Source organism: Homalodisca vitripennis, unplaced genomic scaffold (genome assembly GCF_021130785.1).
Source record: "Homalodisca vitripennis isolate AUS2020 unplaced genomic scaffold, UT_GWSS_2.1 ScUCBcl_6941;HRSCAF=14398, whole genome shotgun sequence".
NCBI classification, from domain to species: Eukaryota; Metazoa; Arthropoda; class Insecta; order Hemiptera; family Cicadellidae; genus Homalodisca; species Homalodisca vitripennis.
The window spans coordinates 218-26,550 of record NW_025783058.1 but is presented as its reverse complement, the minus strand read 5'-3'; the positions used below and the strand labels follow the sequence as shown (position 1 = coordinate 26,550).

Genomic DNA, 26,333 nt, shown 5'->3' with positions numbered 1-26,333 from the left:
AACAGTAAAATAATTTGGACTTAATCGGATCACAAGTTTATGAGTTACGAATTTTTAAAGTTGCAGTTTGATTGAAAAGTGCCTAAACCACTACATCTTTTCGTCACTATCGGCATAAAACTGACAGTTATTGCTTCTTTATTGATATTTCTAAATGCAGAAATAAACTAGATAAATTTAAAGGTAACGCCTGTTGTTGTAGTTCTAGCCTACTGGTTAGTTTGTAGTCAACTTTAAAAGTCGGTTAACTAAACATTTTAACTGTAGGCTTTGATTGTTTATATACAATAGAATCCAATTTTATGTGTGTATATATACAGGGTGATTCATGAAGTTCTCCCCCCACTTCTACAGCACATTGTACTAGTAAAAATAATGAAAAAATGTTATATAAACATAGGTCCGAAAACGCTTCGTTAGCGAGTTACAGCTAGCGAAAGATTTCGCCTGAATTCCTGGGTAAAGAGTATAATAAAGCCATACTGAACTTTTGGAAAGGTTAATTAAGTAAGAAATATCGTGGATTCTTATTTATTTTTACCTGATAAAGCTAATAAAATAGGTTTCAGAACTGTACCTGTAGTAGTTTTTGAGGGATTCAGGGTTAAATGCAAAAAATTGGGGCACGACACAATGTTTTTTTTTTAAGTTTGATGTACAATAACTTTGTTAAATTGGTAATAAATACATAAAATCAACAAACATTAATTGTAGAGAATTTAATTCTGAGAAAATTGATATAATCAAAGTCTAAAATAAAACAGAAATAAGTACCAAAAAATCTATTTTATTCAGTATAATACATTACTAGCTGTAAAGAAATACCGTACGGTATTTAGTTAAAATAAAACAAAAACAAAATGTTTGTTCCTTAATGATGAGATAAATTGAGAAAACAAGATTAACTGTTAAATAAATTTGTTTGTAAATAAAAATATCATGTTTTATTACGTTGTATTTTTTTTAATAAAAATTTACATCAAATGTTTGAAAATAAATGAAGCAAACATTTTCCCATTATTGATTACTAATCATCGAAATGCAGTTTTTTGTTTTATTAATTTCTAAGTTGGTAACGCACGAATAACAGCTGATCAACAATGGTATTCTGTACTGTTACGTTAGAACTGTGTATTAGTGGTGTTTTGCAAGCTACAGCAGGAGATCGGGTTCTGTGAATCGTGTTATTAAATGCAATTTTTCTGTGAGTTATAATACGATTGTTTATTCAGCGAAAGAATGCCTTACTTATTTACATCAGAGGAATACGCTGATATGGTTTTTATTTTGAGTGACTGTAATGGTAATGCTAGAGCTGCTGTAGAAGAATATGAACTACGTTACCCTAATAGGAAGATTCCAGATACCAAAACAATTTCAGGAACTTTTCGTACTCTTCGGGAAACAGGATCACTACCAAGTACTAGAACCAATTATGAACGAGCTGTCCAACTTGATGATGATATTGTTATTAATGCTGTTCATCGCAGTCCAGGTGTAAGTACACGACGTATTTCTAGGCGGATAGGAGTTTCGCAGTCAACGGTGTGGAGGTCACTTAATCGAAACAAATTTTATCCGTTTCATAAACAAAAGGTTCAACATCTACAGCTAGGGGATGGTCCGCTTCGCTTGGAGTTTTGCAACTTTTTGAATATTAATAATCAACTCTACAAGCGTATTTTGTTTACGGATGAGGCACAATTCACTCGGGATGGTGTCAATAACTTGCACAATGAACACTCATGGGTAGAAGAAAATCCACATGAGGTAGTGGAACAGAACTTTCAACACCGATTTAGCGTCAATGTCTTGTGTGGCCTTTTGCACAATCGGCTGATTGGACCTTTCATATTACCTGGACGCCTAAATGCTGAGTTCTATTTGCATTTCCTTCAAGAAGAGTTGCCGCAGCTGTTAGAGAATGTTCCTTTACATCTCAGACAAAATTTGTACTTCCAGCATGACGGAGCACCTCCCCACTTTTCACGTGCTGTTTCTGCTTACTTAAATCATCAATTTCCTGGACACTGGATTGGTTGTGGAGGGCCTCACCCTTGGCCACCAAGATCACCAGATCTATCTCCATTGGATTATTGCATCTGGGGATGGATGAAAGACATTGTATACAAGACAAAAGTGAATTCTCGTGATGAATCAATTGCCCGTATTATGGATTCGGCTGTGCAGATACAGGGAAGTTCTGAAAAATTAAGAAACGCAACAAAAGCAATACACAAACGTGCTGCAAAATGTATTGATAATGATGGCCTCATTTTCGAACATCTATTATAAAAAAGGTGCGTACGGTTGGCCCAACCTGATTAATTTTGCTTAAAACTAGTAATGTATTATACTGAATAAAATCGTATATATATTCCTAGGTACTTATTTCTGTTTTATTTTAAACTTTGATTATATCAATTTTCTCAGAATTAAATTCTCTACAATTAATGTTTGTTGATTTTATGTATTTGTTACCAATTTAACAAAGTTATTGTACATCAAACTTAAAAAAACATTGTGTCGTGCCCCAATTTTTTGCATTTAACCCTGAATCCCTCAAAAACTACTACAGGTACAGTTCTGAAACCTATTTTATTAGCTTTATCAGGTAAAAATACATAAGAATCCACGATATTTCTTACTTAATTAACCTTTCCAAAAGTTCAGTATGGCTTTATTATACTCTTTACCCAGGAATTCAGGCGAAATCTTTCGCTAGCTGTAACTCGCTAACGAAGCATTTTCGGACCTATGTTTATATAACATTTTTTCATTATTTTTACTAGTACAATGTGCTGTAGAAGTGGGGGGAGAACTTCATGAATCACCCTGTATATATATATAAGTAGATAGTAATATGGGGTTCCTGGCGCACTTTCGGAGCCAACCGAAAAGCAATGTAAAATACTGTTCAATGTACCATAAAGGAAGCTGAGAAATAACACAGCAAATCTCAATGAAAAATTAACCGAATCTACAGTCGTTCGTCTCCAAAAGCGATCGGTACATTACTCTGTGGAATGAAAAATTAACCAAATCTGAGCTTCTACTTTCTTAAGCTGTGCTTTGTAAAATGTTGTCAAATCTGCTACGAATAAAGGATTTATCTTAATAAAATAAAAACATTTTTACTAAAAACATACTTTAATAAAAAACTTTTCTACTAAATAAAACAACATGAACTCACCAAGCTCTCTACAATTTCTAGCATTAAAACAGTGCAACAAAGATGAATTCAGTGAATTGCCGGTTTATTCTCAACAACAGTTGATACCGTCTTTAAATGAAACAGAATTAAAAGAACTTGTAGAGTCTTTTGCAGAAAGAACGAAAACTGCACACGTGTACACACAAAAAACGAAAAAAAATAAGGGATTACATATTTAATATAATTACGAAAGATATTGAAAAGAAAGTAAAAAAATAAACAAACAGAGAGTTTTCATCGTTTTTTTATGACATTTTTCCCATATTATACGTTCTTTCAAGATAATCAAGACTTAATTGATGAATTTCTTAGGAATTTTTGTGAGTATCAAGATTTATCAACACAATTCATTAAAGAGCATTATAGAATTTTTCTTATAGAATATAGCCACATTTTGTGTGAAACAAAAGGTATTACTGTAGATAATATTCCATGTGATTCCTATGAAGAAAGACACCAACTATGGTTATCAAAACAGTACTATGACGTGGGGAGGGACTGCAAGTTTTAGAGTTAAGACTTTATTCTACAAAGTTAATTGTTATAATTTCTTTATCTTTTATAGTCTTCTTTCCAGTAACAATCAAGTGTAATTTTTCATTTTTGTTTAATTCTTTAATGACAGTCGAGGTGTGCTACTACAGACCGACCATCACGATAATCGCTTCGCCTGCGTCATATCCGTAGTGATATCACGCCGTGAGAGGCGCAATCGTTGGTTTACAAGCACCATTTAGTTAAATAAATTTTTCTATCTAAATGGAGCGCGATAAAATATCATGTCCGTTCTGCAAAATAGAAATTTTAAGAAAAAACTATGATCGCCATTATAATTCTAAAAGTCATGAAAAAAACAAGCAAATTTACAATAATGAACTAAATTATTTAAGACAGTGGGCTAGAGAAAATAAAATTGCCGATCACGAAAACATGTTTAATATTGAGAAATTACGTGAATTAAAGAGAAATTTCAAAGTTGAAAAGAAAAATCTCGACCTATTTAATGATGAAAAACTTCATTCAATAGCTGAAAAGTTGGCTATCGGTACTAACGATAAAACCAAGTCTGAAATGATCGAAGAAATTGATAAAACTCTTAAAGTAAAATCCGAAAATATCATTGATGTAGAAGTTTTATCCTCAATACACGGTCTTTTCAAGCAATACATTTTAACAAACTTGAACGACAATTCCATGTCAATTTACAAATATCTTTCAATTATGCGGTCAGAAATTAAAAGTTTAATCGAGAAATTTCAAGAAAATGTTAAAAATATGAAGGGCTATCTCTCTTTGGAATGTGAATACGAACGAACTTTAGTGAATGGTGAACCGCAAACATGTCTAATGTATTTTACTATCAAAGCAGACGAAATCTTTGACGTAAACGACTTTATTACTAAGCAATTTAATAAATTAACACATCGAGAACAAACGAATAATCCAAATAAAGGTTCCGGATGGACATTTAAAAGTTGTAAACAACTAGTTTTGAGCCTTAACAAACACGAAATGATGAATGCAGGATCATACATCGATTTACCAAAGAATATCAAAGATAAAAAAGCTTGTATAAATATAAAAAATAGAGATGATTTTTGCTTTATTTACTCAATAAGATGTGCTATTGAAAAACCAGAAAGAGACTGTGAACGTGTAAAGCAATACGAAAAAATTTTGTGAATGACGAAATATTTTCAGGTTTTGAGTATCCAATGTCTCTGAAAGATATACAAATATTTGAAAAACGAAGCTACAATTCCAAGTACAAATATCCAAAAATGTCTATAAATATCTACAGTTATGATGAGAAACTCAATATTGTTCCGTTACAAAATTTCTGAAAAATATGATGCCGAGTTAGAAATCGATTTATTGTATGTTTAAACAAGAAGAAAAATCTCATTATGTTTTGATAACCGATTTAAATAAACTCGTGAGTTCTCAGTTATCCAAGCATAAGGAAAGAAAATTTCTTTGTAGAAGATGTTTAAGCCATTTTTACAAATCTGGAGATTTAACAGATCACTTAGAAATTTGTAAAAATCATGAAGTTTGTAAGCCAATTATGCCATTTCCAGGTCAAACAACTAAATTTACTAATTATCAAAAGAAATTTAACCATCCGTACGTAATTTATATGGACTTTGAGAGCATATTGGAAAAGATTCCGACATGTAAGAACAATCCAGAAAGATCAACTACAACCAAGATTCAGAGGCACATTCCTTATGGTTTTACTCTATATTTAGTGTCGAATGTGACCAATCGCATGTACAAACCGATATGTTATCGTGCCAAAAATGAAGAAGATTTGAAAAACGTCCCGACAAAATTGTTTGAAGAACTCAATAAATTATCGAAATACATAGCGAAAAAATATAATTCTAAGAACATGAAACCTATGAAATTGACAGAAGAAGAAGAAATTTCGTATCAAAATTCAAACGTTTGTCATATCTGTGAATGGTCTGCTTATGATGTTGGGTCAATTCAGTATGGTTTTACTCCTGATAGTTGGAAAGATAAGAGTTATAATAAAGTGAGAGATCATTGTCATTTAACCGGCAAGTTTCAAGGCGCAGCTCATGCATGTTGCAATCTAAATTTGAAATTTCCTCAGAATATTCCCGTTTTCTGCCACAATATGTCAAATTACGATACTCATTTGTACATAAAAGAATTGGCTAAACAGTACGGTAATGTTGATTTGATTGCAAACACCGATGAAAAATATATAAATTATTCTGTAAATTCTGGATATGGCTATGAATTCGAAGGTGATAAGCCAAGAAAATTCATCAAGTTTTCGTTTGTAGACACGTTCAGATTCATGGCCTCGTCTATAGAAAAAGTTAGCTAAAAATCTAAAGAGAGAAGACTTCAAACATACAAATCATTTTATACAAGATGGACTGAATGAGATAATAGAAAGACAGCCAAATGACGACGACGAGATTTTTAAAATTCTATCTGGAAAAGGAATATTTCCCTATGCATTTATCGACAGTATTGAAAAACTTGATTACACAGAAGAATTGAGAATTCAAGATTTCTATTCACTTTTGACAGATGAGAGCATATCTGAGAAAGATTTTCAACACTACTTAAATGTTTGGAACAAATTAAAAGAGAAAAATCTAGGAAATTACTCTGATCTCTATAACATTCAAGATGTTCTATTGCTCGCTGATATCTTTGAAAATTTTAGGAATATTTGTTTGAATTGCTATAAACTTGATCCGGCACATTATCTAACAGCTCCAAGTCTCGCATGGGATGCTATGTTAAAATTAACGAAAATTGAGCTTCAACTGATACACGATTACGATATGTATTTAATGATTGAAAAAGGTATTCGTGGAGGCATTTCTCAGTGTATTAAACGATATGTGAAAGCAAATAACAAATATTTAAAAGATTTTGATAAGACAAAGCCCGAAAACTATTTGTTATACGTTGATGCTAATAACCTTTATGGGTATGGCCTAATGCAAAAACTGCCGTTTAGTGATATCAAGTGGATGGATCCAAAAACTTACACAACTGCAGAATGGAAAGAAAACAATTTTGGAACTCACTGGCGACGAAGATTATGGCTATATTCTCGAAGTTGATCTTGGATATCCAACGAATTTACACGAACATCACAAGGATTTACCTCTTGCTCCAGAACATTTTAAAAACAAACTTTGCACAACTCTACTGGATAAAACTGAATACGTTGTTCATTCGAGAAATTTGAAGTTCTATTTGGAACAAGGTATGATTTTGAAACATGTGAATAGAGTTATTGCATTCGATCAGAAGCCTTTTATGAAAGAATACATTGATTTTAACACAAACATGAGAACCAAAGCTACAAGCGACTTTGAAAAGGACTTTTATAAGCTGATGAACAACTCAGTGTTTGGAAAATCTATGGAAAATGTGAGAAACAGATGTGATATTAAGCTTGGAAATGAAGAATTTTCAATGAAACAAGCTAAGAAAACAAATTTCAAATGCTTTAACATCTTTGACGACAACTGTATAGCGAGTCACATGTACAAACAAAAGGTTAAATTTAACAAACCGATTTACATAGGATTTTCAGTTCTCGACCTCTCAAAATTGCTAATGTACGAGTTTTATTACAACAAATTAAAGAAGTTTGATCCAGATTTGAATCTGTGTTACATGGATACAGACAGTTATTTTCTAGAATTGAAACGAGATCCTTTTAAAATTATTAAAGAAAATATAGATGACTTTGATACAAGTGATTATCCAAAAGATCACGAATGTTTCACTACTAAAAATAAGAAGGTAATAGGGAAATTCAAAGATGAGTTAAATAGCGAAGTTTTAGAAGAATTTTGTGGTTTAAGGTCTAAGATGTACTCGTACAAATATCTAGATAAAAACCCAGTTAGGTGTAAAGGAATTAAGAGAAGCGTTGTAAATAAAACAATAAATATCGAAAACTTGAAGAGATGTTTGTTCAAAGATAAAGAAGAATTTAGGGAGATGACAGTCATCAAAAGTTATAAACATGAGTTGTACACTGTTACCATAAACAAGCTGGCACTGAACGCTAAAGATGATAAGAGAATTGTCCTAGAAAATAAGATCGATACAGTACCGTATGGCTATAAAACAGATATATTAGACGAATTAAATAAACTTGGAAACTTTGATATGTAAATGGAAGATGATTTAATTCACTGTCACAAGTGTAAAAAGAAAACGAAAAATATAGATTCAAAAATCGTTCAAACTCAAAATGGATTGTATAGAATTGCTGCAAAATGTTCAAAATGTAAGACAAACAAGAGTAAGTTTATAAAGAATCCAAATCCAAAACCTGTTAAGCAAGAATTGAAGACTAAAGATGAGATAGAGATTGAAGCTCGAGAAATTCATGCACCAGTACGAAAAAAGTTTAAAAAGAGAAAAAATTATAACATTAGGAATTGACGATTTATGGGCAGCAGATTTAGTTATAATGTCTAACTATTCAGATCAAAATGATGGATTTAAGTATATGTTAAATGTTATTGATACTTTCTCTCAAAATATGCTTGGTCAAGAGCTATCAAAAGAAAAAACGGCAAGGATATTTCAAAAGCTTTCGAAGATATAGTAAAAGATGCCATAAGGATCAATCACAAACCTCCTAACCTACTTCATACAGATAAGGGTTTAGAGTTTAAAAATAAAGAATTTAACGATGTTTTGAGGAAATACAACATTAAGATTTATCATACTGAAAACGAAGAGAAATCAAGTATTGTAGAGAGATATAACAGAACTCAAAATGAGAGAATGAAAGTAATTTTTGAGATTAATAAAAACTTTAAATGGATCGATATTCTTCAAAAAATCGTAAAACAATTATAACGATACAGTTCACAGCACAATCAAAATGAAACCGAAAGACGTAGGATAAGGATGCAGAAAAGGAGTTATTAGAGACCGTTTTCAAGTATGTTCCACCTGAAATTCACACGAAAACTAAATTTAAAGTCAATGATCATGTAAGAATTGTTAGTAAAAAACAAACATTTTCGAGCAAATATAAGAACAATTGGTCAAGAGAAATCTTTGTGATTTATCAAATTAATAACACAGATCCTGTAACTTATAGTATAAAAGATTTAAATAATGAAGAAATAACCGGAAAGTTTTATGAATATGAATTGAAGAAGTCAAAACTGTAATATAAATTTTCTATATATAAATGGCGCATCAAAAGAAATGTACAAAGTGCAAAGAATTTAAAGATTTAAATGAATTTTATAAAGATAAAAATAGGAAAGATGGAATGCATTATAATTGCAAAGATTGTGAAAGGGAATATCATAAAGAATTATATGATAAAATAGAAAAATTAACTTTGGAAGATAAAGAATGTCTTAAATGTAAAGAAACTAAAAAAATGTCAGAGTTTAATAGTGATCACTATAGTAGAGATAAGAAAGACTCATATTGTAAAGATTGTGTAAAGAAGAATCACCATAGATTATATTATGAAGATACTCAATGTGAATGTGGAAGAACTATAAAATGGTTAAATAATTATCAAAAACATTTACAAACAAAATATCATAAGTTAAGAGTTTAACATTTTCATCGTGTAATAATTTTTTCTATATAAATGGAGTCTCAAAAGAAATGTACAAAGTGTCAAGAAGAGAATAGAAAAGACTGTTATTGTAAGGAATTATACGATAAAATGAACAAATTAACTTTAGAAGAGAAAAAGTGTTACTTTTGTAAAGAAATTAAAAATATTTCTGAATTTAATAACTGGCAGTATAGTAAAGATAGAAAAGATGCTTTTTGCAAAGATTGTGCTAAAAAAATTTTCAGCGAAAGTTATAAAAACGAAATGCCTTGTGAATATGAAAAAAGAATTCTACAATGGTTACCTAGTTATGCTAAACATTTACAAACAAAATATAATAAATCGAGAGTTTTTAGTAAAATTTAGAAACATTTTCATCGTGTAATTTAGATATTCTATAAATCAGTCGAGATTCTGCCATATTTGTAGTAAAATGATTTCCGTTGTATAAAATATTCAAAGATTCTTTCATTTGGTTGTAGAGATTGATAGAATTTGGTTCGTCATCAATGAACAAAAATCTCTAATTCAGGATAATTTATTTTTAGATGTTTTAATCGGTTTGGTATTTCTCGTTTCTGAGCTCTGATAACGTAATAAGGATATTCCCACATGTGATTCTTCTTAATTAACACAAAAACATGGTGTTTTTTCTTATCAAAATCTTTACATACCATATCTCTCTTCATTAATTCCATTCGCAATTCTTGATTCTCTATTTTCAATGATTTCATTTCATCTTTAATTTGTAACTGTTTTATTTCATCTTTTAACTGCTTATTTTCGTTTTCAAGTTTGTACACACCAAATTTACGAATACTTGGTAAAACTTCTTCTAAAACCCAATCTTGAAACATTTATGCTATTTTCATTTTAGATTTCAGTATTAAAGAATATATGCCTGGTTCATTGATGAAAATAGTGTCTGGATGTAATTTTTGTAAGAGTCGCGATTCGATACCCTTGTCAGAATCTATGTTTTCAAAGCTTTTTTTGTATTTTTCTTTAACATGATCTATGATAGCTTGTCTCGTATTTTTAAATTCCAATATTTCTGCAACATCTTTAGCCTTAAACCAAAATTCATTATTTTCGTCAACAATTGTAAAGATATGTTTGCTTTTAAATCTAAGTTGATTATTGAGTAGGTCTACAACTGACTCCATTTAGATAGAAAAGAAATTTAACTAGTAATTTTTATTTAGAGAATAAAGGCTAGATTCATTAATGAAAATAGTGTCAGGATGAAGATTTTGAAAAGGTCTATGGGATAGACTCCTGTAATTTATACATTCAAAAGTTGTTTTCTTGAAAATTTGAAGGTAAGAACGATTCGTTCCCCCTTGATTCATCATTCTTTCGACAATCTTAAATATATTGTTGTTTTACTCTCATTATTTAATAAATTTCCCTCAGAGTCTTGAACAGTTAAGACGATTTTTTGAATTCTTTTCATATTTTTTTCTAATTGGAATATAATCGATTTCATTCGGTTTTTCACTGATTTTTGATCCATAAGCAACATTTGGGAAAAAAGTGTACAAAATTTCAGATTCTTTGTGTAAATGTTCGGTATGATTTTCAAAACTAGGTTCAACGAGATTACAATGTACTTCAATTACATCAAACGGTCTAAATTTTGGCGTTTTATTTCCTAAATATACCTGATTTGGCTCAATAGTTTCTTGAACAAACCCTAATAAATCTACAATAATTGCTGAAAAACATTATTCTTACTGGTGATTTTATTTGAATTTTATTAGAGAGATAATTTTTTTGCATTTCAAACTTGTTTTCGTCAAAGTTTAAAGATTTATCTGATTGTTTGAATGTTTTCAGATAATTTTTAAGGGAATTTTTTATTTGATCGAAAGTATAATATCCTTTGTTTAAACCATAATATTTTGTTACGTTCTTCTCACTAAATCCTATACAATAAGGAGAACTTTCACTAATATTTATTACAAAATTGTCAGAATAAAAACCGCTTAAACCGATAAAATAATTGATTCTTCCTCTAAGTGTATAGGATGTTCCAAGTTTAAAACTAATTTAGAGCTTTCTGAAGTCAACTTGAACAGCTTCATTTTCGCAAGCGTTGCTTCAAGATGAAAATCTTCTATTTAAATGGAGAAACTTTTAAAGCAAAAAGATCAGATAAAACTTCAAACGTTTGAAGAAAATAAGAAAGATCAACCAATCAGATTGTTAATTGTTGGTTCAAGTGGATGTGGAAAAACAACTTTATTATTGAATTTTATCTACAATAGGTTGATTCCTTATTCCAATTTGTATGTTTTTAGTAAATCTTTAGAACAAGACGCCTATAAAAAATTACAAGAAAGATTTGAAAATATTGAGAAGAACTTAAGTAAGAAAATATCATATTTTTTATAATGCTTCCGAGGACATAGTTCCGTTAAGCGAATGTAAACCGAATTCTTTAATCGTTTTTGATGATTGTATTTTGGAAAATCAAGACGTTATCAAGGAATATTTCGTAATGTCTCGTCACAAAAATATCTCTTGTATCTATCTTTCTCAATGCTTTTCAAAGGTTGATAAACAAGTTATTAGAAATAATTTGAATATGTTGTGTGTTTTTAAGCAAGACGATCACTATTCGAGAAAGATTTACAACAATTATGTGGGATCTGATATGAGTTTTAACCACTTTAATGAATTGTGTGATAAAATTTGGAAAGAAGACTATGGATTTTTAAACTATTAATCTAACTTTGAAGCCTAAAAATGGCAAATATTTGAATAAATTTTCCAATATACACGTGTGATAATCTAGTTGTTTTCATGTTTTTACGTTCACGTTCCACGTTCACGTTCATGTTTCACGTTCATGTTTCACGTTCATGTTTCACGTTCACGTTTTACGTTCCGTGTTCTCGTTTCGTGTTCACGTTTCCACGTTCCACGTTCACGTTTTACGTTCCGTGTTCACGTTTCGTGTTCTCGTTTTCACGTTTCGTGTTCACGTTTCCACGTTCCACGTTCACGTTTTACGTTCCGTGTTCACGTTTTACGTTCCACGTTTCGTGTTCTCGTTTCGTGTTCACGTTTCCACGTTCCACGTTTACGTTTAAAAATTTTTCCTAAATAAATGGCGAACGTAACTTCGGAAGAAGCAAAAAAACTTGATCAAATAGAAAAGAAATTAATCAAAGAATTTAAAGAACAGATTCGAAATTGATGAAAAAGAACAAGAATTTATTCAAAAAATTAATCAACCTGTAACATCTGCAATAAAAATGTTGAGGGCAAAATTGAAAATGTTTTAAGCGATAATCAAAATTTGATGAATTTGGTTCCAGTTGTACGACAATTTGCTGATATTTCGATACCAGAATCTGAGTTTGAATTGCCAAAATTACCATCTTCAACACCATTTAGACCTCGAATCATTGAAGACTCTACCATAGTTGAACCAATAAGTCCTGGAACAACGGATATAATAATTGGTGAAATTGGTAAAAAATTTCTTCCTAGAGCAAAGGATGATAAATTTGGTTTGTATTGGGACAGAAAAAAGAAAAGTTTTATGATTGGAAATTTGCCCGTGAATTTTGAGCATAATGATATCATTATTAATGAAAAAACATATGAAGGAACTCAAGGTTTATGGAGATTATTAACAGGCACTGATGTTCCAAAAGACGGTTTATATTCTGAAGAAGACTTGAAAAAGTATACTGAAATTTTATGGAAATCTGATTCAATTTACAAAAATAATGATCCATCAACTAAGAAACCAAAGTCAAGTAAAGGTAAAAAATATCTCAATTTGATTAAACCAATTTGGGAAAAAAGAATCGAAGGATCAGGTGTGAGAAAATACAGTGATAATAAGATTGAATACAGATATATCGACGATTTGACAAAACTCGATGGAATTATTAATTATATTTATGCTCAAGAAAAGGCTGGAAACAACAATTTTTTTGAACGAAAAGAAAGCGATTAAAGATTTTATTTCGAACAAACTTGATGAAATGATTGAAAAACCTGATGGAATTAAATATTTAAAACGAGTTTTGCCGGCAATAAGTTCATCTATGATTGAGGGTAGTGGACTTTTGAATGATTTTATCAACAATTTACCTTTTGAATTACACGTACCAACTTATCAGTATCTGGGGCCTGGCACAAAACTCGAAAAAAGACTAAAAAGAGGAGATCCTGGTATAAATAAATTAGATCAAGCTGCTATGGAACACCGATATTTTTTATGCAAAACATAGAGACACAAATTCCAGACATATCGCAGATAAAGTTTTGCAAGATAAGGCAATGGATAGATTTTTATCAAAAGATGCTAGTTTAGGTGAAAGATTTGTTGCGCTTCCAACAGCTGGAGCAATGTTTTTGAAGAGAAAACTAGGAATGGGAATCGAAGAGAACTTGAAATTTTAACTATATAAATGGAGGTGAACGTAAACTTCAGCAAAAATCAGAAAGAAAAAATAAAATCCGCTTTTAAGAAGAAAATACCCGTTAGTATTCAATTTAAAATAGATCAACTAAAAAATGGCGAAGATAAGATATTTTTAACAAATAGACAATACAATAAACTCGAAAAACATAAGAAAAACAATAAAGGAACCAGAATAGAATTTTCTTATAATCAGTTGAAAGAACTTAAAAAAAATGGTGGACTTTTGAAAGATTTATTAGATTTTGGAGAAAATATTCCAGTTGTTAAAAATGTTGTTCCTTATGTTCGTAAAGCTGCTCCAATCGTTAAAAAAGATGTGATTCCTATTGTTCGAAACATTTTAAATTGGTTAGATAAAGAGTTGGAAGATGTTACAGGATCTGGATTAGATGAAAAAACTTTGAATTACGTGAAATCAAACATTGAAAAAAAAATTTAAAACCTTTAACATTCGGGGAATTGGAAGAAATCTGCAAAAATATTAAACATTTTAGAGGAATCTTCATGAGAGATACATTACCTGAAAAAGTTAAGAAATTTGAATGTGGAATTGTGAATTTAGACTCGATTATGGGAAGTGGAACGCATTGGATTTGTTATTATAAAAATGATAAGAATGCATATTATTTTGATTCGTATGGAAGAATTGAGGACAAAACCACCTATAGAATTGATTAAATATTTTGAAAAAATCAAGCGTCTACTACAATGATTCTCAGATTCAAGACTATAAAGATCCCCCAATTTGTGGTCATTTATGTGTTTTTGTGTTGAATGAACTGAGTAATGGTAAAGATTTTAAAGAAGTTGTTAACAAATTATTGCTTAAATAAATATGGATTCACAAAATATTTTTGACGTATTTGGTACACAAATTATTCAAAATGTAGATAATAGTTTCAATTTTGATAGTTTGAGAAATGAGTTTGATAACAAGTTAGAAAATGTATTACAAAACCTTCCAGATTCAGATATGTTTGCTGTCGAGATTGAAGATTTTAAAGCAGAATATGATAACAAACTTGCAAATTTCATGAGTTCAAATGAAGTTGCTGATAAAATAAAAACATTGGAAAAAGAAGTTGATGATGGTGTAAAAAATTTATTTACCAATTTAATGTCTCACATCGAAAAAGCTGATGAAATTACTGAAGCGATCAAAGTTGAAAAGAATTATGTTAGTTTGGCTAATAAAAAAAGAATTGTCGGTGTTCGACCTGGTATTGGACAAACATGATGTTGTTGTTAAAGAACAAATTTTAAAACCTCTAAAATTATCAGAAAACATCGATATTGTTGATTTACATGATCCGAATGTTAAAAATGCCTTAGATTTTAAAGGAAAAAGAATTAGCGGTGTTAGTAAAGGAATTAATCCATTTGATGTTGTTGTAATGATTCAATTAGAAGATCCTATTAAAATGTTTAATGAACTAAAACAAAATTATGAGAATCATAAACAGCATGTTAAAGATTTTACAACAGAAGTCTATGAAAAACTTGAAGCGAGAAGTAAAAGATCAGTAGACGATGTTGGTGAATTACTTGATAAAGTAAATAAACTAGAAGAAAACTTTAATACATATAAAAATAGTGTTAATGTATTAGTTGGTGAAGTAATTAACAAAATTCTGGAAGATTTTGATACACATTTCAATGAGAAAATAAACATTTTTGAAAATTTTGGTACACGTTTAAATGAGCAAATAACACATAATAATGAATTACTTAAAAGAATAGAAGATCGATACTCTTTATATCTCGATAAAGTAAATAAACTAGAAGAAAACTTTAATAAATTTAAAGAAGATGTTAATAAAACTTTTGAAAATATTGATAACAGATTTAATGGATTAGGCGGCTATGATGACTAATTTTCCTTATATAAATGGCGCTCATATACTGTGTGAGGTGCAAAGAGAAAACTGCCACAAACGATATAAAATACTATGCAAACATTAACGGAGTTAAGAGAATTTCTGGAAAATGTGCTGAATGTAACTCAAAAAAGAGCCAATTTATAAAAAACTTGATTTTGAAATTTTTTCCTAATAAATAGAGATGGCGGGACATTACAGTGCTTTCGATCTTTTTATCATGCAACACGAAAGAGATTTGAAAAAAGAACATTGGGATGATATTTCTCAAAAATATGAATTATCCGAAGATATGATGAGATTATACGTAAACAAATTGAATTGGTATAACATTGCTAAATATCAAACTTTATCATCAGAGTTCATTCAAGAAAATATACATTATCAACTAAAAGATCATATGTCTGTTCTTTGTCTCTATCAACACTTGAGTATAAAGTTTTTGGATGAAAATAAAGATACAGTTGATTGGAATAATATTATAGATAGCGGTTACTATCCTGTGCAGATTTTATTGAAATATGTGACCGAGATCGCAAAATTTAAGGAAGAGAATCCTGAATATGACGAAGTAGATCATTAAAAATGACTCTAATCTTTTTAATTATTTTACTAAAATTTATATCTTTTCTTATAAAAACGTACATTAGATCGATGAAAAAATGATACACGATGTTTAAAATTTCTAAATTTTCTCTTATTAAATGGCGGACTACAGAAAATATGCTAGTGATATTGAAAGGGCGGAGTTTAAAAATTTCTATCCAATTAGTAAACAACATTTGAATGAACCGAATAAAAGAACTGAGTTTAATATTGATTTTGGAGATAACTTTTGCTCGTCTAACTTCCAGTTTTATATTTCTGGAACTTTAACAAAACAAGATGGTCAAGCATATCTTGGAACTGATAATGTTAGATTAATCGATAATTTTATACCGTTTTTATTTTCTAAGATTGAAGTAAGAAAACACAATAAATTGATAGAAGAAGTCGAAAACTGTGGCCAATTAAGCACTATTAAAGGAACTATTTCGTATTCAAAAAGTGATGTTATTTCTCAAACTTCTAATGGCTTTGAATCAGATTTTAAATTTGGTGTTTTTGAAGCAGCTGGAAATTTATCTCATTTTGGATTAGGATTTTTTGAAAATGTTACTATTCCGATCTATAAAGGAGGATTTTATCTAAGTTTTATAAGAGCAGAAGACGATGATGTGATTCTGAAGACTGCAACTGGAAATGTTATGCCTGTTGATGGAAAAATAACAATTTCAGATTTTTTTATTAGAGTTCCAATGATTGATTATAAAATCACGAGTAAAATAAGGTTGATTGATGAAATTACAAAAAGTCAAAACATTATGTTTAATTTTCTAGATTGGCAGTGTATTGAACAAAAAGGTATTTCCGGAACAACTTATTCGTTCGATATTACAAACATTTATAGAAATATCTTCAATCCCAAGTTCGTTATTATAGGTTTTCAAACAGGTAGACAGAATAATCAAGAAAAAAATCCTTCAAAGTTTGATAGTTTGGATGTAAAAAATATCAGAGTAAAATTGAACGGTTCTTATTATCCAGATGAATTACAAAATTTAAACATTTCCGGAGGTCTTTTCAGAATCATGTATCAGATGTATCAAGATTTTAAGAAAGTTTACTGTAATAATAAGGAAATGTATTACAATCCTAAAGAATTTTTAGCGAATAGACCTATTTATGTCATTGATACAACAAAGAGTTTGACAAATATTTCTGGTTCAAAGAACGATATAATTATCAATATGGATTTTCAAAAAGCTGTTACAAACGCGATTTGTTATGTTGTTGTTGTCTCTGAGAAATTTTTAGCCTATGATGTGATTAAGAACGATATTAGAGAAATTCAGTAAAAATCACGTTATTTTCACTATTATTCATCGGATAATTTTAAAAACTTTACAGAATTGTTAAAGACATTGATATAAGTATTCATTTTTAATTTCAAAAGAATATCTTAAAAAATGGGGATGATATTAACAAAAAAACTATTCCAAGGTCATCTTAAGGGTTGGACCGGAAGTTATGATTTTAAAAAATGCTTTAATATTTACTGATCCTATATACCAAATTTCAGCAAAAAAGCTCCAATAGTTCTCGAGATATAAGAGTTTTAAGATAAGGGATGATTGGGGTAGTTTTTGAAAATTTTGTTATTTTCATGAAATTTTAAGTTGAACTCGCTTGTTTTTGAAGTTTCAGATTTTTCTGATAATTTTTTTTATTTTTTTATGAATATTAAGAAATAGGGGATGATTTCACCCTTATGGATAAGTTAAGTCGAAAGAGTTAAGTATTTACTATATGTGTACCAAATTTCATTAAAATCGGTTGAGTGGTTTTTGAAATATAAAATTATTAATAAACTTGTAAACTAGCAATCCTAATTGTAAAAGTGAGAACAACTTATATAGCAGAGATATAGCTTATATCTTTCGAGACTCTCCGTAGCTCAGTTGGTAAGACGCTTGCCTTCAAAGCCTGAGGTTCTGGGTTCAAATCCCAGAGCTTCAGGCGCGCTTTTTATTGAGGAAGACATGGTTGTCGTTCAGTGGTTGGGGACAAGTCTTTACACGAGTGGCCATAGTGTAATGACTATAGAACAAGCCGAGTAATGACAACTGTGGTTGGCGCGCCATTTGCTTCCTCACCTTTCCACTTCATTCCTTAATTCCTTCTCTTCCTTAATTCGTACATTCCTTCTCTTCCTTAATTCGTTCATTACATTCATCATTCACATCATTCATTAATACAACATTACACTTACAAAACACCCGACACAAATTCCCTAATTGTATCTCTCCATCAACTTCTACACAGTAGTTACCAAAGAAAAATGAGACTTGGGAACAAAAAAATTCCAGAGTCTAAGATCCGAATTACAGCTCCTAGCCATTAACTTGGTTGGACAGTAGCAGTGCAGGGCCAAGTCTCTAAACAATAGACACCGTAGAAGTTGAATGTGATGTGATTCCCCATAGCGCAAACACGCACACTAACAACACTACACCAAAGACACAATCATTCATTTTGTCTTTTACAATAATTGATGATGTTCATATTATTCTCTTTCATTCCTTCTAAAACTTCAAAAATATACTCTTTCGCTGATGAAAAATCTCGATTTCTTCCGGAATAATCTTTGTAATCATAGACAAAATATCCTAAATAGTTGAATAATAAAATAAAATCATTTCTTTTTATCTCGGTAGTTGAAATATAAACATAAACATTTGCGTTGAAAAATTTATATCTCGGCAGACTTAGTTCCATAATCTCCATTTATAAAAAAATCTTTTTGTTTAAATGGAAGAGTATAATGCCAACTGTTACAAGTGTTCTAATAGAGGAGAAATTATCGATAAAAGATATTTAGTTTGTAGAGGTTGTAATTTAATTTTGTTAGAAAGACCTAAACCTAAGAAATTTCGAAATAAATTAACACATTTGAATAACCTGCTTACAAAATTGCAATATGGAGACAAGAAGCAAACAAAATTTGTTACAGAATTTAGAAAACAGAATAAAAATTTTTACTTATCTCTTGGAACCATTGACAAAATTATTTTCCTTTTCAAAGAATACATTAGGTTTGTAGGTATCGATACACACGTTTATTATGAAAAGATATTACCTGTATTTTTTCATTATCTGGATGTTGAATTTGTTTATGATTTTGAACCAGAAATCCTCGATGATTTTATAGTACATTTGGAGAAATTAAAACGAAGAACCTCTTGAAAAGAATGCGGTTTTACTCACATTCTCCCCGACTTCTCGAGTGATTGTTAGCAAATTTCATTTTTTCCGTCTTTAAATTTTTTTCTATTTAAATGGAGTTCTTGAAAGAGTTAAATGATATTGGAGAATGTAAGTTTAAAGAGTATAAGAAGTTGAATGAATTAGAAGAAAAAAAGAAGTACAAAATCATGAATTTGGAGAAAATGAAAGATAAATTCGGGTTTACAATAATTGCCGAGTTGGAAGATTGTAAAGTACACTTGCCGAACAGATTTTTGACTGTTTTGGATGAAAAAAAGATTAAAGAATTAAACAAAAATGAAAAATTACACTTGATTGTTACTGGAAAGAAGACTATAAAAGATAAAGAAATTATAACAATTAACTTTGTAGAATAAAGTCTTAACTCTAAAACTTGCAGTCCCTCCCCACGTCATAGTACTGTTTTGATAACCATAGTTGGTGTCTTTCTTCATAGGAATCACATGGAATATTATCTACAGTAATACCTTTTGTTTCACACAAAATGTGGCTATATTCTATAAGAAAAATTCTATAATGCTCTTTAATGAATTGTGTTGATAAATCTTGATACTCACAAAAATTCCTAAGAAATTCATCAATTAAGTCTTGATTATCTTGAAAGAACGTATAATATGGGAAAAATGTCATAAAAAAACGATGAAAACTCTCTGTTTGTTTATTTTTTACTTTCTTTTCAATATCTTTCGTAATTATATTAAATATGTAATCCCTTATTTTTTTCGTTTTTTGTGTGTACACGTGTGCAGTTTTCGTTCTTTCTGCAAAAGACTCTACAAGTTCTTTTAATTCTGTTTCATTTAAAGACGGTATCAACTGTTGTTGAGAATAAACCGGCAATTCACTGAATTCATCTTTGTTGCACTGTTTTAATGCTAGAAATTGTAGAGAGCTTGGTGAGTTCATGTTGTTTATTTAGTAGAAAAGTTTTTTATTAAAGTATGTTTTTAGTAAAAATGTTTTTATTTTATTAAGATAAATCCTTTATTCGTAGCAGATTTGACAACATTTTACAAAGCACAGCTTAAGAAAGTAGAAGCTCAGATTTGGTTAATTTTTCATTCCACAGAGTAATGTACCCGATCGCTTTTGGAGACGAACGACTGTAGATTCGGTTAATTTTTCATTGAGATTTGCTGTGTTATTTCTCAGCTTCCTTTATGGTACATTGAACAGTATTTTACATTGCTTTTCGGTTGGCTCCGAAAGTGCGCCAGGAAACCCCATATTACTATCTACTTATATATATATATATATATATATATATATATATATATATATATATATATATTATAATAATATATATATGTATATTATTATATATATATACATCATATATATAATACATTACTTGAGTAACTCATATGCAAAACACGTTATTTCCATTTTTTTCGAAATTGAGATATTGGTATCCCTGAATTCTGTTCATCAATCAGAATATGGTGTTTTTCAAGTGTCAAAACCCGCCATTACCGTCTTAAAAACTATATAGAAAAACTGGTCAAATTTCCAAAACACGTTATTTCCACTGCATAACAAAAATACGCCAGTTATAAAATGCGTCAATTCCATCTACCATTGTTTTTGATTTGCAAAGTGCGTTAAAACTATCAGAGTAACATGGCCATCTCAGAACACAGATCCAAAACCTGTTATTTCCAATTTGGTGTAATATGTAAAAATACTCTAAAATTTAACTTTTTATAATAAAAATATATATTATTGTGTGTGTATTTAGATTTTTAATCAATTTTTAAACTCAATTTCCTTTGTTTTCATTTCATTAACCAATAAATAACAGGTTTTGCAACTGTAATAAGTACAAAAATGGCTGACCACACAATTCCAAAACCTGTTAATAACACTTTACAGATTCAAAACCAGTTATTTCCAAACTTTATTGTTAAATATCTTATTAACTAATAATGTGACATTATATAATTTTCCATCAATAACAAATCTAATTTTTCTTAATTTTTCGGTAAACACTTCAAGTGGTTACCATAGAAACAAACTCCTTCAGAAGTTTTTTGTGATTTCCCGAAATTTACAAAAACTGGAAATAACATGTTTTGTATATGGGCTACTCACTTATATGCGTATTCTACAAACCTGCATATTTGCCAGGGTCATGTCAGAAGTAAACAAGAGCATAAAAGACAAGCTCATGCTCATGATACAGACGAGTTCTCTGCTGATGGGAATCAACATTTTGAAGTTGAGCACAGCACGCGTATTCTACTATTATATACTTCATAAAAATTGCATAAAACTCCAACAATTGCAGAATTCTAACGCCTAAACCCCTGGACCTGCAACAGTATTTTAAAGAAATTAATTCCACATTTATCCTATGAGTTTTAAACTATAGCTATATAAGTTAATTTTAAAATGTTATTTACAGTACTTGTAATTATTTTGCACCTTAGTTATTATTTTAGTGCGTGACTTTATAAGATTATACTTCTACAACAGTGTTATCAAAGAAATGTTTATTCGGATTCAATATATTGAAACAGGTTTATATCAATCACAACTGTAACAGTTACTCTGCATGACTGTATCATCATGTGTAGATCCGTTGCTTATCACTTTTTCTAAATTTATTTGTAGTCTAATTTGAAAATTCAAATTTCCACCGGACTCTTTTTCAATCATCATAATGAGGGATTTGATACAAATTGTGTACTTAATAAAGTGTTATAGTTAAAAAAAACACACACAACTTGTATTTAATAAATACAATCGGAGCTTTCCAAAATTGTGGTTTGAGTGTTTTAAAAATACTTAATAGGTTTTTTTAAGTACAATTAGTGTCAATTTACATGAGCCCATTACTTGACTATGAATGTAAATAACTTAAACGATATATCTAAAATTTAAGAATACGCAGTATTCCAAATATCGGTAGTTTATGTGTTGAAAACATAATTAATAGAATTTTTTTAATTACAAATACATATTTTAGTTCCAATTTACATGAACCCATGCGAGACTATGAATACAAATAACTTAAACGATATACCTGAAATATCTAATGATATTTCTTTAATGCCCTGTGATAGCCTTTACAAAAAAATTTTTAAAATAAATAAATAGTAATAATTTCTAGATGTCAATATGCTAATATGGAGTACACAAAATAAACAAATCCTCAGTGGTGTGGTATTTAGGTAGACTTTGTGTACAAAAATCTACTTTTTGCTATTGTCCTCATTGTAGCCCTTACCTACAATTTCTCAATAATGTCACGGAACATGGCCTCTACAGCCCAAAACCACCCCGTTTCCAAAGTGCATATAAAAAATATTCAAATATTATATATAACCATCCCAAATATCCCTAAACAAGTTGAAACTTATAGATTATTTTTATAAATAAAAACTTGTAATATTTAAATTTTATTACAATAAAATGGCTAGAGTAAATAAAAACAGAAAATAGAAAACGGACAAGCACAGACTATATAACTGTTCTGTAGAAATATCTATAGTCTGTGGTACTAGTGACTAACATTTCAAAGTAGTTTTAGTATTATTATGAAACACTTTATACGAATATTTACCTTTTAAAAGTTCAGCGTCTCTCGGTAAAATGTTACTATTTATGCACTTTCCCGAATGACTTCAGAATAACTGTCTATCAACTATTAGACTACTATCTACCAATTAACAGTTCTATACAATAAAGTTTCGGCCTTCAAGCAAACTGCACATAAAATATAAAAAAGTTTTGCTTTGATAACGTTCGTCATATGTCTAGTTCATTTGACGATAAGACATGATTAGGCTGTCAACGATTTACGAGAATTGTACTTATTTGTGCCGCTGAAATAGTTGGAATAGTCACATATTTATTGAACTGTATGGCAACGTTACAGAATAATCCAATCAACAAACATTGTCTTGTGTTATTTTTAATTTTAATTACGATCACTAAATAATAAATGAGAGTACAAAATTCAAAATTTAATATAAGAGAGAAAATCATGTTTAGAGATTTTTAAACTGGTTCCCTTAATTACTTTAAACTATGCAATTTTATGTTCTATATATAGCGGTTTAGGTATTATGAACTACATTATCATCGATTTCCTAAATTGTCTGCTGCATTTTTACGTATCAACCAGATATACCAATACCATTTACCTTTGCAAAACATGTTATAATCCGTGTTGGGCAAAAACATATTTTTGGTTATGTTTGACGTAGACTAAACACACTAACGTTGATAATATACTGGTCTCTCTGAAAACATGTTTTAGTAAGTGGATCTTAATATAGTGTTTTCTTATTTTTTTCTAACTTAAGAATTTAATTTTAAGCAAATCTGATCCTTAAAGTTTGTAGTCTTCGCTCAGACTCGAATACCCCTGTATTAATTCCAATAAGTAATTCTAACGCTAGGGTTGTTATTGGTATTATCTTCTAAACTATCTTTAGTGATAATTTTATTCACAAATTTTATTTCAATAGCTAGAATTAAATCTATTTTTATTATTAGAACATTATTCGTGAAGTGGGCCCCTGAAGTAAAAGAATGAATCAGTTTGTAAAGAGTAATAACACCAATGAAATAACATAACTATCAGTTCAAAATGTCATGATATTTGATTTAATAGTTCCAACTACTTCAGTAGACATGTTTTAGGTACATATTTCTTCATTTTTAAGAGGTATAAAAGTTAAACAAAATTGCTACTGACTCATATTTCAGATTTAGTACGTAAAGAAGCATTTCTGATTCGAATCAATTACTGAATATTTCACACTACGATTGCCTTGTTTTGCCATAATCAAAAAAATACATACACATACTTGGTATAAAATACCTACTTTAATAAAAAAAATATCTACTTTCGGCCGTTTTAAACTTCTTCCGGTCTAAGTAATTCCTGGTGCCTTAGTAGCGCTTGTACTGATGTCCCCGTCTAGAAAATATACGTACATCTTAAAATTCCACACCATTAAAAAACCGTTTACTACATTGTAATAAACTTCGGTTTAAGGTATTTAGGTGCCTCCGTTGCCCTGAAATGTTGCCCTGGCCAAGAAAATGTACACATAAACAGGTCTGAAAAGAAGGCTTCGGTAAAAAAAGCTTATTTTTTCTGCTATTGCCATCCACGTCTGGTCTAAGTCTAAAGTTTTCGGTATTCTGTTGAGAGCTTAATATACATGTACGTTCAATTTTTCTATTCTAAGTCAGCGTAAATTAAAAAAAAATACAGTTCTTTTTATATAGTTCTTCTAGGGGTTGAAACTCTATTTCAGCCGCCATGGATCTTCATGCAAATTCTTTTGCTTATGTAATGACTGTATGTTGCAATTTTATCTTTTTAGGAAAGCGGTTACTTTAAAAATACAAATTTGGTTCTTCTATGGATTAGAACCTTATTTCAACCCTTATGAGTGGTTAACTTCTTGAAAAAATCTGTATTTTTCTGTGGAGAGCATACGGCACGCCCTTTTCAAATTTCTTCGTTCTAGGTCATCAGGAAATTAAAAGTTTAATATTAAAATTATTCTGTTTTTTTTATCACAAGGCACTAGTGTGTGTGAAATTTATATTTTAGGACAACGGGAAGTGGAAAAACAAAAATGTTTTCTTCTAGGGTTTTAAACTCCATTTCAACTATTATATATGTTTGAACTCTATGATTTAGTTTCTTTCTATTTGATCCTTTACAGTCCTTTAGACGGTTGAACTTCCTAAAAACCTTTATCACTTTTGAGCAAAGACATGTGTGTGTAAAATTTCATCGTTCCAAGAAATTGAGAAGGTAAAACAAAATATAGTTCCTCTATGATTTGTAACCTCACTTAAATTTCTAAAGATGCTTAACCTCAATGAAAATGCTTTATCTTTTCTGCTTTAGTTATGGAACATTCGTATGCCAAATTGCAATGTAGTGCGTGGCCTCGAGATAGTGAAGAATGGGAGTTCAGCTCCTCTGTCAAGTTAACGCTAAGGTAGCAACATGCACAGTACAAACTTAGTTTTTAATACATAACGTACTTAAGGGCTGAATATTTCAAAATCCTTTCTTAGTACGCATCTAGACTACAAGGAATATTTGTACCGAGTTTCATAGTCTCGTAAGGTTTAAAGACAGTGGCCGCATACAATTTTGAGAAGACCACGAAAGTAGTGGAATTATGTTTGAAAAGGATGATTGTTGTAATTTTTAACATATTCAGGATACGCCAGACACAAAGATAGTACTTTAACTTTGTTAGCCTGGTATCGATCATTAAAACTTTTTAGATGGTGTCTACTCGAATTTGTGGAACATTTTGCACGTGTATCCCAAAATAACACGCTTTTAGAAATGTAAGTCGATATCTCTTAAGGTTTTAAGGCAGAGGCTGTTGAAAATTTGAAACGAAAACTCATTATACCTAATTTATTTGCTATTATAAAACACGCAAGTACTACAATTTCCAGTTATCCTTTAAAATCACACATTGTCAATATTGAGCGGATTTTTGGAAAATCCCTATAGGATCTGTTCCATTCCGTTCGCTTAGGAAAGAGGCTTAGGGAAAACTCAATACATTAGACTCAGAGAGAGGGAGAGAGAGAGAGAGAGAGAGAGGGAGAGAGGGAGAGAGAGAGAGAGGGAGGGAGAGAGAGAGGGAGAGGGAGGGAGGAGAGGGAGGAGGAGAGGGAGGGGGAGAGTGAGAGAGGGAGAGAGGGGAGAGAGAGAGAGAGAGAGAGAGAGAGAGAGAGAGAGAGAGAGAGAGAGAGAGAGAGAGAGAGAGAGAGAGAGAGAGAGAGAGAGAGAGAGAGAGAGAGAGAGAGAGAGAGTGAGAGAGGAGAGAGAGAGAGAGAGAGAGAGAGAGAGAGAGAGAGAGA

General features: G+C 30.3%; 1 protein-coding gene across 1 annotated transcript in view; it reads right to left on the bottom strand.

Annotated features, from left to right (window-relative positions):
* LOC124374002 (UNC93-like protein MFSD11) overlaps positions 1–21,787 on the bottom strand; it is a gene marked incomplete at its 5' end in the record, with an annotated part of 44,922 nt that extends 23,135 nt beyond the window's left edge. Inside the window, 1 exon segment of the mRNA XM_046832308.1 lies at positions 21,588–21,787. Within this exon segment, the coding sequence (XP_046688264.1) occupies positions 21,588–21,686 (99 nt within the window).
* Positions 21,788–26,333: the final 4,546 nt, after the last annotated feature.